At 43.9% G+C, this 19,707-nt stretch overlaps 1 protein-coding gene across 2 annotated transcripts; it reads left to right on the top strand.

Annotated features, from left to right (window-relative positions):
• The first annotated feature begins 119 nt into the window (after positions 1-119).
• LOC308316589 (kelch-like protein 23) lies at positions 120-19,609 on the top strand. 2 transcript variants are annotated; one of them, XM_080765277.1, is made up of 12 exons: positions 120-220; positions 1,929-2,268; positions 3,483-3,617; positions 5,142-5,333; positions 6,020-6,163; positions 6,948-7,095; positions 7,735-7,878; positions 9,327-9,455; positions 11,028-11,201; positions 12,553-12,714; positions 13,690-13,855; positions 17,736-19,609. In XM_080765277.1, exons 2-12 carry the CDS (start codon positions 1,981-1,983, stop codon positions 18,118-18,120), a joined length of 2,067 nt encoding a protein of 688 aa, XP_080621403.1. In that variant the 5' UTR covers positions 120-220; positions 1,929-1,980; the 3' UTR covers positions 18,121-19,609. The 2 variants fall into 2 exon arrangements, with proteins under 2 accessions (XP_080621403.1, XP_080621404.1); XM_080765278.1 differs by lacking the exon at positions 1,929-2,268 and having other exon boundaries at positions 131-220.
• The last annotated feature ends 98 nt before the right edge of the window (positions 19,610-19,707 follow it).

Genomic DNA, 19,707 nt, shown 5'->3' with positions numbered 1-19,707 from the left:
AAAATGGCATTATCTACAAAACTCACAACAAGTTGGCTGGACCGGGCCGCTTATTTCTCCCACGCAATCTGGCAACACTGTGCTGTTGTTAGCAGTTAGCCACGATGCTACTCATGTACACAACACCATGAATGTCCACAGTGAATGTTTATTAACATTATATAATTAACTATTGCATTTAAACTCTTTGTCTTGGTCGAAGCCAATAACCATCTACAAGGTAAGCAAAGCAGAGCCGTTTGTTAACTTTTAGCGGCAGCAGAACAAGAGGTTATTATTTTATGAAAGTAAACGTTTAATAGACATGTGTTGTGTGTGAACGTTTAAACAACAGTGAATGTTTGTATTAACTATTCGTATTTAAACTCTTTGTCTTGGTCGAAGCCAGTAATTATCTACCAGCTAAGCAAAGACAGCAGTTTGTTAACTTTATAGCAGAAAGAGGTTTTTATGCAGCTTTATGGAAGTAAACATGTATGCTTTCTTTTAAATCAGTTCCCTATAACTTTTTCAGGTCAAGGACGCCTGAATTGACAGTTATTAGCCCGCGGGTTTGAAATAGATATGCCAGGGACCCCCTTAAAGAGAATACCGGTACCTTTACGGATAACAGTGATTCTTAACCATTTAATGGCATTTATATCTCTGTAACCCTATTTTTTTTAAACTCTGAGTAGGCCTACTGTACTAATGTAATTGTAACCTTACCAAATGGTACGTTTGTACACTCTCAGAGTGTCAATTTGTTTCATAACTATAATCATTTAGCTGGGGACCCCCTGGAACTCCCTCAAGGACCCCTGGGGGTCACACTTTGACAAGCATCGGTTTAAATGTTGCTCTTATTTTGTGTGACTGCATTGGAGCTCAATTCATTGTTGTTGTTATTCGATTCAAAGGAGCTTTATTGGCATGAGAAAAACATACGTTTACATTGCCAAAGCAAGTGTCAAAATATAATAACAGTTGCAAATGGGGAACGTATATACAGTACAGCATTTTGTAAATAGAGATATGTCACATTGTGTCGTTATATTACATGTTATACAGGGTAAAGCTTTTTTTTTAAAACAAATACCAGCTATTGTTTTGCAGTCACATTGGAACAAATAGCATTCTTTTGGCACTACTAAACACAATTTTGGGGGCAGAAACAGAATTAGAAAGAAGAAAAACAAAAAAAAAAGTGCTGTACCCTGCCTTTTCTTTTCTTCTGAATTAATGAAGTGTGAACCCATAGTCATATGTGTATGCGCACAACCCCAGAAAGTAAAAATAAATAGTGTTAAATGGAATGGTGTTTTTCTTTTTAACCCATTCTGGGTGGGAACCATCCATCCATTCATCTTCAACCGCTGAATCCGTAGTCGGGTGGTTGCGGGGGGGGGGGGGGGCAATTATAACAGCCCCACCAGAGAGCTCCAGACTTCCCTCTCCAGAGCAACATTAGTGACTTCCTCCTGTGGGATTCCAAGGGCCTGTGAGTTGATGTGTTTCCTCCAACTGCGCCTTGGTCTGCCCCCGGGGAGGAACCCTTTTTGGCATTTTAAGCATTAAGCATTTTAAGCATTAAGCATTATGTTATACTTTAGGTCGAGGCAGATGGCCGCCCACCCTAGATTCGGGTTCTGCCTGACGTTTCTTCCTAAAGGGGAGTTTTTCGTTACCATTGTCGCAATATTGCTTAATGCTCTGGGAGGATCTTTGTTAATTTGTAAAGTGTCTTGAGACAACTTGTTGTGATTTGACACTATAATAAAATTGAATTGAATTGAATTTAATTTAGCTATTAAAAAATAGCAAATCTACAAGCTCATAGCTTAATGGACGATTTACCTTTTCGGGGCAAGTAGAACATGACCTGTACTTAAGGCCCTCAGCCCAGCTCAACCCCCTGTGTGACCATGTTGTATTCTGCTGTCCTACAGACTGCTGGTACCCCCCGCCCCCCCCCCGGTCCCCCCTCCCCTCCCCTGTCCCATGGAGGTCAGCGGCGGTCGTCCCCCTCCTCCCCGTCTGCCCCCTCCTCCTCCCCGTCTCATGGACGTCGCCCACCACGCCGCTTCCTCCTCCTCCTCGCCATCGGAGGAGGAGAGCCACCGCGACGACGACTTTGCGTTCGCGGAGAGCGCCCATCCCGACACGATGCTGGAAGGCCTGAACCGCCTGCGACTGCGGCAGGCCTTCTGCGACGTGATCCTGTGCTGCGGCGGACTGGAGTTCCCCTGCCACCGCAACGTGCTGGCGGCTTTCAGCTCCTACTTTGAGGTAATACTTAACTTAAGGGCCGATTCATACTCTTATTTTAGAGCCGAATAAAAGTCGGTTCGGCGCTGTAGAGCCTACAATTTGACGTCATTTGAGGTTCGGGGGGGCGGTACCGTCTTAAAGTCGGCTCTTCGGTGCTACTGAAATTTTCTGACGAGCCGAAATCATTTCGGCACTACAGCGCCGAAACAGCGGTAAAATAGGAGTATGAATCGGCCCTAACCCATTCTGGGCGCGGGAACCCCTTTTGGTTTTTTAAGCATTATGTTATACTTTTAGCTATTGAAAAATAGCAGATCTATACAAGCTCATAGCGCGCCAGCGGGTGGCACGCTACGACCTTGTAGGTCTGCTATTTTTGAAAATTTGTGAAAATGTGCAAATCTTTGAATATATATATTCTGTCAGAGGGAACGTTTTTTAACTCAAATCTTTGCTTCTGGGGGAGACTGGAACTACATATTTTCACATGGGGTCCACGGCCACATTCAGATAATTCTGGGGGTCCTTGACGTGAAAAAGGTTTGACCACCTTTCAGAAAACTGTCTGAAGACGATTGCTTCCCCACTCCCCCGTCGGGCAACCTAAAAACAAACTCCACCTGCCCAAACGTTTTATTCACTACTTGCCATGGGCAGACGGGCAACCGTTGGGGTCAACCCCTGTAATCGTAACTCTTAGTTGTCTACTGTAGGCCAATAGAGCGCCGCAGTCCCGCCCCCTTTCAGAAAAGCGAGTGGCCCAGGAAGTGAAAGCCCCATGCATTCTGCCATCGGCACTTTTAATATAATTTATTTAAAGACGGTTACGCCGCGGACAAAGCCAATTCGGATTGTGACGAATCATGACAATGAACACAATATTTTGGGCCGATCAAATGATTTATAAGACGAAAAATAAAACAAATAGTGTTGTCTCCTGACTTTCTTTTCTTCTTTCTAATGATTTGATCGTCCCAAAATATTGTGTTCATTGTCATGATTCGTCACGATCCGAATTGGCTTTGTCCGCGGCGTAACCGTCTTTAAATAAATTATATTAAAAGTGCCGATGGCAGAATGCATGGGGCTTTCACTTCCTGGGCCACTCGCTTTTCTGAAAGGGGGCGGGGACTGCGGCGCTCTATAGGCCATGTTTGTAGTCCTAACCTCTTCATTGTCTAGTCTACTGTAGGCCATGTCTGTAGTCCTAACCTCTTCATTGTCTACTGTAGGCCATGTTTGAGTCAGAGTGGAAGGAGTCCCACCAGACCAGGGTGACCATCAACGGGGTGGAAGCTCAGGCCGTCGACCTCCTGGTGACCTTCGCCTACACCTCGAAGGTGCTCATCACCGCGGCCAATGTGCAGGTGAGAAATTTATCTTCAGAAACCTTAACGGAGAGTTACCTTTTCTGGGTGGGTGGATCTTGTTTAGCTGGTCATTTTGTAGCTCTCGAGGAAAAATATTGTGGTCACCCCTGATATTATATTGAATCAATACTACAATGAAGACGTGTGCGTTACTGTCATTAATGGCATGCCTGCGTTGCTGCAGGAACGAGCCGAAGGCGCATTCTGTAAGCAGCGCAGGAGTAATGACAGTAACGCACATCCTTGAGTGTGATGTTGCCATTATACAACAGTTACCCTTAAAACTAAGAGAGTCGCCAAAAAAATCATCTTTTTCTGCTGCACTCTGGGAGAACAACATGGCTGAATTATTTGTTTTAATTAGGTGTTCCATGATGGTGGTTTGAAGCAGAGTAATCTAGTAAGAGAGTGGCGACGCGCTTTGATCTCGCTGCAAAGCGGGTGCCTCTGGGCTATAGTTCCAACATTGGAACTATCCCATTGAGATAGAATGAGCACTTCCGCATTCCGTTGTTACAATGGTTAAAACAGCCTTCTTGCCGTGCTTCAAACCAATCCGATTGCTTCCTCGAAACGACCTGTTAATATAATCTAGGGTATTTCTAGGGTCTGCTGGCTGCAGCCAACCTGCTGAACATCACCAACGACCTGTTTCTCTATAATGTGTATTTCTATAGGGTCTGCTGGCTGCAGCCAACCTGCTGAACATCACCAACGACCTGTTTCTCTATAATGTGTATTTCTATAGGGTCTGCTGGCTGCAGCCAACCTGCTGAACATCACCAACGACCTGTTTCTCTATAATGTGTATTTCTATAGGGTCTGCTGGCTGCAGCCAACCTGCTGAACATCACCAACGACCTGTTTCTCTATAATGTGTATTTCTATAGGGTCTGCTGGCTGCAGCCAACCTGCTGAACATCACCAGCGACCTGTTTCTCTATAATGTGTGTTTCTAGGGTCTGCTGGCTGCAGCCAACCTGCTGAACATCACCAACGACCTGTTTCTCTATAATGTGTATTTCTATAGGGTCTGCTGGCTGCAGCCAACCTGCTGAACATCACCAACGACCTGTTTCTCTATAATGTGTATTTCTATAGGGTCTGCTGGCTGCAGCCAACCTGCTGAACATCACCAACGACCTGTTTCTCTATAATGTGTGTTTCTAGGGTCTGCTGGCTGCAGCCAACCTGCTGAACATCACCAACGACCTGTTTCTCTATAATGTGTATTTCTATAGGGTCTGCTGGCTGCAGCCAACCTGCTGAACATCACCAACGACCTGTTTCTCTATAATGTGTATTTCTATAGGGTCTGCTGGCTGCAGCCAACCTGCTGAACATCACCAACGACCTGTTTCTCTGTAATGTGTATTTCTATAGGGCCTGCTGGCTGCAGCCAACCTGCTGAACATCACCAACGACCTGTTTCTCTATAATGTGTATTTCTAGGGCCTGCTGGCTGCAGCCAACCTGCTGAACATCACCAACGACCTGTTTCTCTATAATGTGTATTTCTAGGGTCTGCTGGCTGCAGCCAACCTGCTGAACATTACCAACGTGGTGGAGTCGTGTTGTTCGTACATGCAGCGCCACATGGACGAGAGGAACTGCGTCGGCATCCACTGCTTCGCCGAGGCTCACTCCTGCCCCCTGCTGGAGAAACACAGCAAGGACTACATCCTGGAACACTTCGGCGTTGTCTACCGGCAGGTAGGTAGACAGACAGACAGGCACGCAGACAGACAGACAGACAGGCAGGTAGATAGACATACAGGCATGCAGGTAGACAGACAGGCACGCAGACAGACAGACAGCCCCTCCAGAAAAACATGTGCTAAGATGCTTGATTATGCGATGAAATATGCAGGTTTGTATGTGATTTTTATGCTGTGAAATTCCAGAAATGAATTAGAAATGCTAAATAATATGTCAAGTCTTTCGGAATTTGTGTGATTTTATGTGATTTTATGCGGCGTCTTTGAAAAACAAGAAATGATCACATACTGTAGTGATATTTGTCAGGTGAAAGAAGCGCTGTCTCATATTAGTATGATTAATATTTTCGTAACGTGTATGTTTGTGTGTCACAACCAGTAGCGTTTCCAGGAATTAACATTTTTGGCAGGCAAGATGTGTCGTGACACATATTTGACATATATTTGTCTTGTACAGGAGGAACTCCTGTCGCTGTCTGTGGACAGAGTGACAGGTGACATATATTTGACATATATTTGTCTTGTACAGGAGGACAGGTGACATATTTGACATATATTTGTGTATACAGGAGGAACTCCTGTCGCTGTCTGTGGACAGAGTGACAGGTGACATATATTTGACATATATTTGTCTTGTACAGGAGGACAGGTGACATATTTGACATATATTTGTGTATACAGGAGGAACTCCTGTCGCTGTCTGTGGACAAACTGACGGAGATCCTCTGTGACGACGACCTCAACGTGTCCAAGGAAGAGACGGTGTTCGAGGCGGCCATGCTGTGGTTGAATAAGTGTCCTACCCGCAATCCCATCTTTGAAAAGGTCAGTCAACATAATATATGCCAATGTCGCCCCCGTGCCAAGACGAGGTGGCGGTGGTTCAGGGGTAGAGTGGCCGGATGGTAACCGCAAGGTCGCCAGTTCGAACCCGGGCTCCCCCAGAGTTAGTGTCGAAGTGTCCTTGAGCAAGACACTGAACTTTCATGGTTTCCGCCGCCATCGGTGTGTGAATGTGTGTGTGAAATTAATTGTGAATGGGTGAATTGATGCACAGTCTATGTAAAGCGCCTTGGATAAAGGCGCTATATAAATGCACCATTTAACATTTACGAGAAATCTCGTCTTTTGTTGATTTCTATGAATAATCCAGAATTATATGTACCGTATTTTAGCTTCCCGTTGCTTGGCAACGCTTTGCTTCCTTGTTGTGTCTTCACCGAAATACCAAAACTCTGCACTTCACACATGCGCGCCGCACACGATCTTAGCAGCGTTTTCTCTGACTTGAGAGGCTCAGATTGTGGTGTGGAACCCGTGATTTGCCTCCGCGAACCGGAAGTAGTAATCTGCCATTTTCTAGTCACCGTCTGGACCCTAATCTAGCGATAGAATCTCAATCTGAGCCTCTAAAGTCACTAAAGATTGCGTGTGCGCAGAATTGACCCCAATAAACGGAATCAAATCAATTTTATTTTATTTCAATCTAATTGTGACCCCAAAAATCGGAATCGAATCCCATCGAGAGTTGGCAGACGATTCGCAGACCTAGTTTTACGCCCCCCCTAGACTAGAGTAATAATGAGTGTCACGTCTGTCGTCCAACCAGGTCCTAGAACACATCCGCCTGCCTCTCATAAGCCCCACCTACCTCCGTGATGTCATAGAGTGTGTGGAGGTGGTGAGACGGTCCCAGGGCTGTCAGAGACTCATCTCTGAGGCCAAGGACGGCAGACCGCGACCGCGGACCTCCACAGGTACCCTGCTAGCTGTCTGTATCCTTAACCCATTCTGACCTGAGATCAGATTCATACGAGGTTTCCACTGGACAACACACTGGTCTGATTAACCCATTCTGACCTGAGATCAGATTTATACGAGGTTTCCACTGGACACACACTGGTCTGATTAACCCATTCTGACCTGAGATCAGATTCATACGAGGTTTCCTCTGGACACACACTGGTCTGATTAACCCATTCTGACCTGAGATCAGATTCATACGAGGTTTCCACTGGACACACACACTGGTCTGATTAACCCATTCTGACCTGAGATCAGATTCTAAAAATGTCAGTCGTTCTTTGATTTTTCAAAAAATAGCAGACCTACAAGCTCGTAGCGCGCCACTCGGTGGCGCGCTATGAGCTTGTAGATCTGCTATTTTTTCAATAGCTAAAGCATAACATGATGCTAATACCAAGATAGGTTCCCGTTCAGAATGGTTTAAATGACCTCGACCACAGACCTCCACAGGTACCCTGCTAGCTGTCTGTATCTATAAATGTGCCTGTAGTCTCTGTACGTATGTCTGTTACGTCTGTAATCCACCGTAACTCAAGAACCGTTCGCCCAACGCCGACTTCATTGTGTTTGTTTCCACTCCTCCTCCGCAGTGACGGAGGTGATCGTGGCGGTGGGCGGCCAGGAGGACAAGGAGATGCTGCACAGCGTGGAGAGCTTCGAACCCACAACCAACCAGTGGAAAACCCTGGCGTGTCTGCCCTTCGCCGTGCGGAGGCACTGCATGGTGGTGGCAGGTCAGTGGCGGGCGGTATAACGAAATGGCGGCTGGAAAGCGCGGGGGAGACAAGTGACTAAAATTGACCTTTTAAACGTGGTGAGGAAAGTGTTTTAACCCATTTTTGGGGCGGGAACCCCTTTTTGGTGTTTTAAAGCATTATGTTATACTTTAGCTATTGAAAAATAGCATATCTACAAGCTTGCAGGTCTGCAATTTTTTTTTAATCGTGAAAATGTACCTCAAATCTTTGAATATTACAGAGTGAACATTTTAACTCAAATCTTCTGAGGAGGTCCCTGGAACAACATATATTCAGATGGGGGGGGGGGGGGGGGCGGAGGCATATTACATATAACTTTTGGGATCCTTGACATGAAATAATGAGCACCACTGATACAGAAACATAAGCTTTTTCAGAAAACTGTCTGAATTTTGAAGATTTATTTTTTAATTTCGACGTCAGGCCTACGTAGATGGGTTAATATGGTTTGATATTTCAGGTTCTACTTGTCTGTACCTGGAATGTTGTTTCAAGTTATTAATATGATTCTATATGACCTGTCTGTCTAGCATCAAATGCTGGATGAGTTAGAACTTTCTCAAGCTAAATGAGGATAAGACAGAAGTTCTCATAATCGGTTCTAGTGAGCAGAAAGAATCAATAATAAGCAGACTTGGCAACCTGACTGTAGAAAGTAACAGTACAGTAAAGAACCTGGGGGTCATTATTGATTCTGAATTTAATTTTAATTCACACATTAATCATGTCACCAAGATTGCCTTTTTTCACCTTAGAAATATTGCACGAATCAGAGCCTATTTGCCTATTTTTTCTCGGCTTGATTACTGCAATGCACTTTTTTCAGGACTGCCTAAGAAAACAACTGACAGATTACAACTTGTCCAAAATGCAGCAGCCAGAGTTTTAACTAGAACTAAGATGAGAGAACATATAACTCCAGTTTTGGCTTCACTGCACTGGCTTCCGGTTGTTTTTAGGATTGATTTAAAGATTATTTTACTTGTCTATAAAGCTCTCAATGGTCTCGCACCTTCCTACCTACATGACTGCCTGCCTAAATATGTCCCAAACCGCCCCCTAAGGTCTTTCACTGCCGGCCTGCTCGCTTTGCCTAAAAAAATGGCAACTAAAAAATACGGGGAAGCAGCTTTCTGCTTCTACGGGCCGTCGGCATGGAACAAACTCCCACTGTACCTTCGTCAGGCAGCCTCTGTAGACATTTTTAAAGCTCAGCTCAAGACCCACTTCTACAACATTGCTTTTAATTGATCTTTTATTCTTTGTTATTCATGTCCTCACTGTTCTGCATTACTGCTTGTTTTTTAATGTTGTTGCCTTGCTTTTATTTTATTCTCCATTGTTCTGTAAAGCACTTTGAGCTGCATTTCATGTCATGAAAGGTGCTATACAAATAAAGTTTTATTATTATTATTATATTTCAGGTTCCACTCTGTACCTGGCTGGAGGCGAGCTGGCCGACGGCTCGGTGAGCAGAGAAACCTGGAGATACGACCCGTCCAGCGACTCCTGGCTGGAGAGGAGCCCCATGAACGAAGCTCGCTGTGATTTCGGTAAAGATGACATCTTCTGTTCTGACATCTGACCTCATCAAACCCTGTACACTCAAAGACACGCTCCATATTTGGCCAGTTCAGAATTCATTCCATATGTTGATCTGACTTCATCAAACCCTGTACACTCAATACAGTAATAATAATAACCCATTTGGACCTGAGGACGATTCTACAGATGTCTTCTAAATCCTGACAGTTTTTTGAAAACCCCATGTTTCTGTGTCAGTCGTTCTCAAACATTTTCATTTTATGTCGAGGACCCCCAAAAGTAAATGTAATTGCCCGCCGACCCCCGTCTGAAAATATGTTGTTCCAGAAGAAAAGATATGAGTTACAAACGTTCGCTCTGAAAGAATGAATATCTATTTATAGATTTGCGTCACAATTTCACGCTTTTCCAAAAAAATAGCAGATCTATTTGAGCTATTTTTCAATAGCTAAAACCATAACATAATGCTTAACCCATTCTGACCTGAGATCAGATTCATACGAGGTTTCCACTGGACACACACTGGTCTGATGAACCCATTCTGACCTGAGATCAGATTCTAAAAATGTCAGTCGCTCTTCGATTTTTCAAAAATAGCAGACCTACAAGCTCGTAGCGCGCCACTCGGTGGCGCGCTATGAGCTTGTAGGTCTGCTATTTTTCAATAGCTAAAGCATAGCATGATGCTAACACCAAAACGGGTTCCCGGTCAGAATGGGTTAACCCATTTTGGGTGCAGGAACCCCTTTTGGTGTTAGCATTGTTATGCTTTAGCTATTGAAAAATAGCAGATCTACAAGCTCGTAGAATCGAGCTTGTAGATCTGCTATTTTTGAAAAAAAGTCGAAGAACGACTGACATAGAAACATAGCATCTGATCTCAGGTCAAAACACCAAAAGGGGTTCCCGTCCAATAATACGTACAGGCCTGGTGGCGCTGGACGGCTGTCTGTTTGCGGTGGGGGGCAGGGAGGGCCAGTCATTATAATAATAATAATAATAATAGTAATGATCCATACATCCATACATGCAGCAGCCAGAGTTTTAACTAGAACTAAGATGAGAGAACATATTACTCCAGTTTTGGCATCACTGCACTGGCTTCCGGTTGTTTTTAGGATTGATTTTAAAATTATTTTACTTGTCTATAAAGCTTTCAATGGTCTCACACCTTCCTACCTACATGACTGCCTGCCTAAATATGTCCCAAACCGCCCCCTAAGGTCTTCCACTGCTGGCCTGCTCGCTTTGCCAAAGAAAATGGCAACTAAAAAATACGGGGAAGCAGCTTTCTGCTTCTACGGGCCGTCGGCATGGAACAAGCTCCCACTGTACCTTCGACAGGCAGCCTCTGTAGACATTTTTAAAGCTCAGCTCAAGACCCACTTCTACAACATTGCTTTTAATTGATCTCTTATTTATTTTTGTTATTCATGTCCTCACTGTATTGCATTACTGCTTGTTTTTTAATGTCGTTGCCTTGCTTTTCTTTTATTCTCCATTGTTCTGTAAAGCACTTTGAGCTGCATTTCATGTCATGAAAGGTGCTATACAAATAAAGTTTTATTATTATTATACAGGTCTGGTGGCGCTGGACGGCTGTCTGTTTGCGGTGGGGGGCAGGGAGGGCCAGTCCAGGATGGAGCGCTACGACCCGAAGACCAACGCCTGGCAGTTTGTGGCGTCTGTGGGCGTGTTCTCCTACTGCGACTCCCCCGCGGTGGTGGCGCTGGACGGGTTCCTCTATTATATAGGTATGTGTTGTTTATTTTATAGTGTTGTTTTTGGGCAGCACATTTCGATTATAGTCCTCTTGAATAGTTTTCATTTAGTTTTAGTCACATTTTAGTCACCTGGAATGTTTTAGTGTTTAGCCAACTAAATGTCATGTGATTTTAGTCGACTAAATCTACAGTTGATTTAGTCGACTAAAATGTATTTTGGCGGGCCTTGATGCCGTCCTAATGACGGTCAGTCATCTCCATGCAACTAATTGTAAAATTACTTTGACTTACTGGATCTCTTGTCCACTAGTCCTTGCCTAACATTTTACTCTACTTTTTAGTTTTAGTCATCATAGCTTAGTTTTTATTTAGTTTCCATTTAGTTTTCGTCAGTGAAAAAAAAAGGTAGTCGACGAACATTTTTCGTCTTAGTTTTAGTCGACAAAATCAACACTGTGCATTGCGACGCATTGTGAGCTATGTCGTCTGTTATGTACAGTAGAAAATGTACATCATATATGACCATTGAATGCGTTGTTATAGCAACCACAGATAGCACCTCTGTGTGAACCTAGAAAGATCTGACCCTTCGTCGTGCAAAAACTGTCGTTTGTTTACACATTCCAAGAGGGGAATAAAAATAGCATATAAAAATAGCATAAATAACTGCATAAAGCTGAACATGTTGAAGTTTGAACTAGATCTCTAGCACAAAGTATGTGGAAGTAGTTTGATGCTGGAAAGAAGAAAAAAGACTAAAAAGGAAAGAAAATGCGCTACGTCCTTTGGATCCGTCTGTTGGATTAGTTATGACGTTTCCACACGTCGTACGGTCTAAATGGGTTATTAATTATTAATCAATACCACAATGTCTTGTGTGAATCTTTCCACCACCTGTTGTGTGTCTGTAGGAGGGTCTGTGATGGAGCACGGCTACCGCACAGACGTGTCTGTCGTCTTATGTCTTCTATGTGTGGTGTGTGTCTGTAGGAGGGTCTGTGATGGAGCATGGCTAACGTACAGACGTGTGTGTGTCTGTAGGAGGGTCTGTGATGGAGCGCGGCTACCGTACAGACGTGTCTGTCGTCTTATGTCTTCTATGTGTGGTGTGTGTCTGTAGGAGGGTCTGTGATGGAGCATGGCTAACGTACAGACGTGTGTGTGTCTGTAGGAGGGTCTGTGATGGAGCGCGGCTACCGTACAGACGTGTCTGTCGTCTTATGTCTTCTATGTGTGTGTGTGTATGTAGGAGGGTCTGTGATGGAGAGCGGCTACCGTACAGACGTGTCTGTCGTCTTATGTCTTACGTGTGTGTCTGTAGGAGGGTCTGTGATGGAGCAACAGACGTGTCGTCTTATGTCTTCTCTGTGTGTGTCTGTAGGAGGGTCTGTGATGGAGCACGGCTACCGGACAGACGTGTCGTCGGCGTACCGCTGTGACCCCAGGATGAAGCCCGTCCCCGCCTGGACGCAGCTCGCTCCCATGAGCGTGGCGCGCTTCGGAGCCGCCGCCGCCACTCTGAACGGACAGATCTACGTCATGGGTAACACCGTCAAACCATTAACCCATTCTGACCTGAGATCAGATTATACAAGGTTTCCACTGGACACACACTGGTCTGATGAACCCATTCTGACCTGAGATCAGATTCTAAAAAGGTCAGTCGTTCTTCGATTCTTCAAAAATAGCAGACCTACAAGCTCGTAGCGCGCCACCGAGTGGCGCGCTATGAGCTTGTAGGTCTGCTATTTTTCAATAGCTAAAGCACGATATGATGCTAACACCATAATGGGTTCCCGTTCAGAATGGGTTAATACCTGATCTATCTGACGTATATCTATGATACCGGTTCTACCGTCCGTATATCTATGATACCTCTTCTAACTATTATACCTGTTCTATCTACGACGTCATACACTTTATACCTGTTCTTAAAGCTAGGGTACGTGATTTAAGTGTTGCATAGCTTTATATTGTGACAGTAATCCTTGCGCTTCCATTCAGTCTGTCTCCTCACGGCTAGAAGGACCTGGGTTCCATTCAATTTACAATTTACAATGTAGGCATTTAGCAGACGCTCTTAATCCAGAGCGATTTACATTTAGCAAGAACAAAAAGCATGGCAATAACATCACATACATAAAGAGTAGTTATCATGAAACATGTGTAAGCTAAGAACGTAACAGTGGAATATCTATATAATGAAACTATACATATAAACTATACATACTATACTATACTATTCATATATTCTATAAAGTGCTATGACTACATAAAATGCAATTCTAGTGCTGTCTACTTAACATGCTATAAGTCTGTATAAAATGCTATCTAAGTCTACATATCTAAGGGGCTAGGGCAAGTGCTATGGGCCATGATGGAGTCTGAAAAGGTGGGTTTGAAAAAGTGTGTGTGTGTGTGTGTGTGTGTGTGTGTGTGTGTGTGTGTGTGTGTGTGTGTGTGTGTGTGTGTGTGTCTGTGTCTGTGTCTGTGTCTGTGTATGTGCGCGTGCGTGCAGGTGGGTGGCACTCCACCCAGACCACAGACTCCGTGGAGCGCTACGACCCTCAGACCAACGTGTGGACCGTGTGTTCCTCCATGAGGAACCCTCGCTGCCATCCGGGGGTGGCCGTGCTGGACGGAAGTATCTACATCCTGGGAGGGAAGGAGGGCTTCCTGGCCAGGTACTGGAGTAATAATACTACATCCTGGGAGGGAAGGAGGGCTTCCTGGCCAGGTACTGGAGTAATAATACTACATCCTGGGAGGGAAGGAGGGCTTCCTGGCCAGGTACTGGAGTAATAATACTACATCCTGGGAGGGAAGGAGGGCTTCCTGGCCAGGTACTGGAGTAATAATACTACATCCTGGGAGGGAAGGAGGGCTTCCTGGCCAGGTACTGGAGTAATAATACTACATCCTGGGAGGGAAGGAGGGCTTCCTGGCCAGGTACTGGAGTAATAATACTACATCCTGGGAGGGAAGGAGGGCTTCCTGGCCAGGTACTGGAGTAATAATACTACATCCTGGGAGGGAAGGAGGGCTTCCTGGCCAGGTACTGGAGTAATAATACTACATCCTGGGAGGGAAGGAGGGCTTCCTGGCCAGGTACTGGAGTAATAATACTACATCCTGGGAGGGAAGGAGGGCTTCCTGGCCAGGTACTGGAGTAATAATACTACATCCTGGGAGGGAAGGAGGGCTTCCTGGCCAGGTACTGGAGTAATAATACTACATCCTGGGAGGGAAGGAGGGCTTCCTGGCCAGGTACTGGAGTAATAATACTACATCCTGGGAGGGAAGGAGGGCTTCCTGGCCAGGTACTGGAGTAATAATACTACATCCTGGGAGGGAAGGAGGGCTTCCTGGCCAGGTACTGGAGTAATAATACTACATCCTGGGAGGGAAGGAGGGCTTCCTGGCCAGGTACTGGAGTAATGATAATGTATTGAAATGTATTTATTGAAAAGATTTCCAGCACAGGATGAAATCCTCTACGCCAGACTCACAACAGACATAAATACATAATAAAATTCACAAGTACATGTCATACATACATAAATACATTAGTTTTCTTTTTTTTTTACACCTTAAAACAAACGTTTTAAGTTCATGTGGACCCGCCCTCTTTGGGTTTTTTTCTTATATCTATACATAATACACTTTCAAGTCCCGTATTTACCAGTCTATGACCTTACACGCCAGCCCTATAGTTATACAAAAAACCTTTTGTTGACCAAAATTCGTCAAGTCTATTCTTAAAAGTGTTGACTGAAGGAGCCTGGACCACTTCCTCCGGAAGTGTATTCCATGCTCTGACAGCGTAAAGAAATTCTTCCTCTTTTCTGAATGACCGTTTAGTGGTAAGAGTTTAAGAGAATTCCCTCTCAACTCATTACCTGCTGTCCCAAAAATGGACAACAGGCTCGGCTGTAAATTCATATATCTGGTGAACAAGTTTATATACCTCGATCATATCTCCTCTGTGCCTCCCGTACACTAACGTTGGTAACTGTAAATGTCTTAACCTTTCTTCATATCACCTTTCTTTCAACGCTGGTATTAATTTAGTAGCCCTTCGCTGAACCTTCTCTATTTATGTATTTGATTTAGTGGGCACCAGACTGAGCTTGCAAAATCCAGATGTGATCTCACTAAGGATTTATATAACGGAAATACATAGTTATTTTCGTAAATTTAAAAAGGTTCTTCTTATTATCGCCAACATGGAGTTTGCCTTTTTTAACTTTTTCAGAGATGTGCATTTCAAATTCTAGTGAATTATCAACCAGACCACCCCTATATCTTTTTCTTCCTCTACTTGATGAATCACTAGATCTCCAACTGTATAATTAGCCAGGTTGTCAATTATTTTCCCAATGTGCAACATTTATCTGGGTTTAATTTCAGTAGCCACCTGTCACACCAATTACTGTGACAGGTACTCTGGAGGTCTGCTTGGAGTTGTGCTGTGTCCGCGTCATTGGTTATAGTTCTAAATATCTTTGTGTCGTCCGCAAAAAAGGTAGACATCGGATTGTATCTCCCTTGGTAGATCATTTATATAAATAACAAAAATCCCAATACAGATCCCTGTGGGACTCCAGAGGTCACTGATTTCCAATCTGAAGTGGCTCCATTACCTGTTTCCTGTTACTGAGAAAATCCTGTGCCCAACCTATAACTCTGCTGTCTATACAGTAAGACCATAACTTTGATATTAGTCTCTTATGGGGAACTTTATCAAAAGCTTTTTGGAAATCCATATAAATGCAGTCAACCGACTGTCCTCTATCTAAGGATAATGAACCATTTATCAAAGAACCGTAAGAAGTTGAAGTGTGGTTGATCTTCCAGATTTAAAGCCGTACTGGCTGTTACTAAAGAGCTTGTTGGACTTCATATGATCCACAATGTTTGTCCTAATTCGTTTTTCCATTGTTTTACATTATAACAGATGTCAGGCTGACAGGTCTGTAGTTCCCTGCCAGTGCCTTACTTCCTTTTTTAAATATTGCACTGATTTGTGCCTCTTTCCAACCACTTGGTAAAGTTGCATCCTCCACAGTTTTGTTAAATAGCATTGTTACTGGTTCAGCAATCACACAGGCTAGTTCTTTTACTATCCTAGGGTGTATTGCGTCTGGCCCGGGTGATTTGTAAATATTCATGCTCTGTAGCAGTTTTTTTTGTGTCCTGACAGTAGTTATTATAAACCGTTCTGCATGCTGAACTTCCACTCTTGGCAGTTCAGGTATAACATGCCCTTCAGGTTCATTCACAAATACACTGCTAAAATAGTCTGAAAGTATTTCTGCTTTATCCGAGTCCTTCTCCGTTTTTGGGGAGTTCTTGTTGTCTTGATTGACATATAGATCTCCTACTGCTGTTTACATTTTTGTCCTTTTATTAATGTAGTCCCAAATAACCTTCGGTTTCAGTTTAGATTGTCTCGCTGACTCTTCTTCATATTGAATTCTTAGATTTCTTGTTTCTCGTTCTCACACAGTTTCTAACTACCGGTAATCTAATCTTTTTGTATCTCTGGATCTTTACTTTTCATGGCCTTTTTCGCAAGAGAGTTTTTCTCCTTTATTTTAATTTTTGTAATACTATCCAAGTGGAAAGTGTGCTTCCTATTCCATGTCCTGCTCTTGCTATTTGGGACATATTTATCCTCTATTGCTTTCAACTTTAGCTTTAGTAGTCTCCAATTAGCGACAGCGTTGACATCATAGTCAGAAAAGTATTCCCCCCGGTTAAATATTTCCAGCTCTCTGATTGCTGCCTCAAAGCTTCCCTTGTTGTAATTCATTCTTATTTTTTCGTTTTTTTTCTCATTTTTGTACAACATATTACCTTAAACAACAAAACACAATGGTCACTTTTACCTAGTGGGCTCAAATACTGAACATCCTCAACCATATTCTCCTCGTTCGTAAGTATAAGGTCCAATACATGTGGTGTGTCGTCCCCTCAGTCTCCACCTTGTTGGTTCCATTACATTTAGTTCTGAACACAATCCAAAAATGTGTTTTCTAGTGTGGCTCCGTCTCCCTTTGCATCAAGTAAGATTCCAATCTATATTTGGCAAGTTAAAATCTCCCATAATGAATTCATGTGAATACTTCATAGATGACAACTCCTCGATTAAAACCAAAATATTTTCATTATTGGTCTCTGTACCCCTATCTGTCGGTGACCTATAAACTAAACCCACAATCAAATTGTCATTGTTGCTACTAATAATATTAATCTTCTATCTATAAATGCACCATGTACACTACTACGTACGTCTGTAATCCACCGTAACCCGACAACCGTTCGCTCCACCAACTTCAGATTCGACAAGGGTGGGGTCAGGCTATATATCACCATGTTGTCTGTCTCTCTCTCTCTCTTCACGTACAGGTATCACCAGACCATGGAGCGCTACAGTGAGGACAAGGACTATATCACCATGTTGTCAGTCTCTCTCTCTCTCTCTCTTCACGTCTAGGTATCACCAGACCATGGAGCCGTACTATATCACCATGTTGTCTCTCTCTCTCTCTTCCCGTCCAGGTATCACCAGACCATGGAGCGCTACAGCGAGGAGAAAGACGCGTGGGCCGCGGCGGGGGACATGCCCAGCGGCCGCAGCTGGTTCGGCTGCGTGTCCCTCCGGCTGAGGAGGGACGGCCGCGTGGCGCTCAGCGGCGGCGACACGGCGGACACTTCTACGGACGCGGCGGGAGAGACGTCGGCGTCGGCGTCGGACATCGGAGACGCGGCGGCGGCAGCGGCGGAGCCTCCACCTCCTCCTCATCCTCTTCATCCGGACCCCCGCGGCGGGAGACCGTGGGACGACGAGAGGAGGTTCTGGGAGCTGGACCCGCTGGCCATGAGGATGTGGAGGCGGAGGTGGAGAGCTCGACGCAGGATGGACCTGGACGTTCCGGACAACTGACTGACTGACGTAAAGACATGACGGAGAGAGACGCTGTCGGTTTCGTTTCAGGTTAAACCCCGTTAAGCGTCTACTGCGTCACCTTTATAGCTTTTTAAAACCACTTTAACCGTTATTTTAAACTGTAGATTTTGGGGGAAATAGCAGATCTACAAGCTCATAGCGTGTAGATATGCTATTTTGTTTTTGTTGATGAAAAATCGTGAAAATGTGGTGCACGTCTTTTGAATATATATACAGTGAACGTTTTTCACTGGAATAACATGTTTTCAGATGGGGGTCCGCGGCCAAATACAGATAATTCTGGGGGTCCTTGACATGAAATAGTTTGAGAACCACTGACGGATACATAGGTTTTTCAGATTTTTTTTTTTTTTTGTCAAATCTGGTCTCCGGTCTTAATGGGGCTAAACCATAGCGAAGTATGTTTAGTCGACTACCTTTTTTTACACTGACGAAACTAAATGATAAGTAAGCTACGATGACTGAACAAGATAAAAACTAGACTAAAATGTTATAGGAAGGGACTAGTGGACTAGGACCAGCGCTCGGGTTGTTGCGTATTTTTAATGAGAGATATTTCACCTCATAAAATCATATAAAATCCTACATATTTTGCAACTTTTCCTGCCTATTTCACCGCATGAAATCACATTTAAAAACCCCAGCATATTTAATCGCAACTTTCATGTATTTTAAGCCTCATGATCAAAGATTTGTTTTGTCTAATTTAGGATGGACATGAACTGACAGAAAGACGTTCCAGAACTGTTTTATTTTATTTTATTTCCTTTCTCAAACCCAGTTGGCTTTTCTTTCTTTCTTCTTTGTTTTCCCCTTTTCTTTGTATAAAAAATCACACCTGTGTGAACTGAGTGGTGCAATTCCCCCCCACACACCCCTCTCTCTCTCTCTCTCTCTCTCTCTCTCTCTCTCTCTCTCTCTCTCTCATTAGCAGCCACAGCAATACCCCTCTCTCTGTTTCTGGTGCCCCCTACTGGTATAAATACGTAACATACTCGTGCTCACGTGCACACACACAGGTACACGGACATGGCTGCTTGTAGGAGTGGTTGCACCACTCAAAAAACGCTTCTGTGTGGCGTTCAGGGTTTTGGGTGGGCCTGTACACACCTATGGACTTTTGGTGGGTGGGCCTGTGTATTGCCTGAAAGCCAATAGGGAAGCTCTGGTCGTGAGAAGTGAAGCCTCCTCCCCACTTCTGTTTCGTCTTTACAGTCGCACACATTTATCCCAATATAAATAGAAATAATTCACGCATATATTAGCTTGTTGGGAGGAAAAAAAAGTTATGATTTTTTTTTTATATATATATTTCCGTGAATGGAAATGGCAGCTTCCTTACTCAGATTTCAGGAGGTGTAGTTCCAGAATTCTATATACTGTAACCGTCAGAGATTGTGGAATAGTTGACTGGCTTAACTTTAAACCCTGATTTTATTAACCGTAATAAACATGGTCACAGATATGTTATGCTTCCAGTCACTACTTTAACGTGTTATTTCAATCACCATGATGTGCTTTTTAGTAAATTATTTTGATTTGATTGACAGTTTTCCCAAGGGC

This window comes from Protomyctophum bolini (assembly GCF_963924005.1).
Source record: "Protomyctophum bolini genome assembly, chromosome: 6".
In the NCBI taxonomy this organism is placed as follows: domain Eukaryota; kingdom Metazoa; phylum Chordata; class Actinopteri; order Myctophiformes; family Myctophidae; genus Protomyctophum; species Protomyctophum bolini.
Note: the sequence above shows the minus strand (reverse complement) of the source record. Positions and strands in the feature narration are given on the sequence as shown.

Coding starts and splice junctions, on each gene's coding strand:
- LOC308316589 (XM_080765277.1), top strand. CDS start 1,981: ATGGAGGTCAGCGGCGGTCGTCCCCCTCCTCCCCGTCTGCCCCCTCCT. Junction 2,269..3,482: donor CTTTCAGCTCCTACTTTGAG/GTAATACTTAAC, acceptor TGTCTACTGTAG/GCCATGTTTGAGTCAGAGTG. Junction 7,096..7,734: donor GCGACCGCGGACCTCCACAG/GTACCCTGCTAG, acceptor CCTCCTCCGCAG/TGACGGAGGTGATCGTGGCG.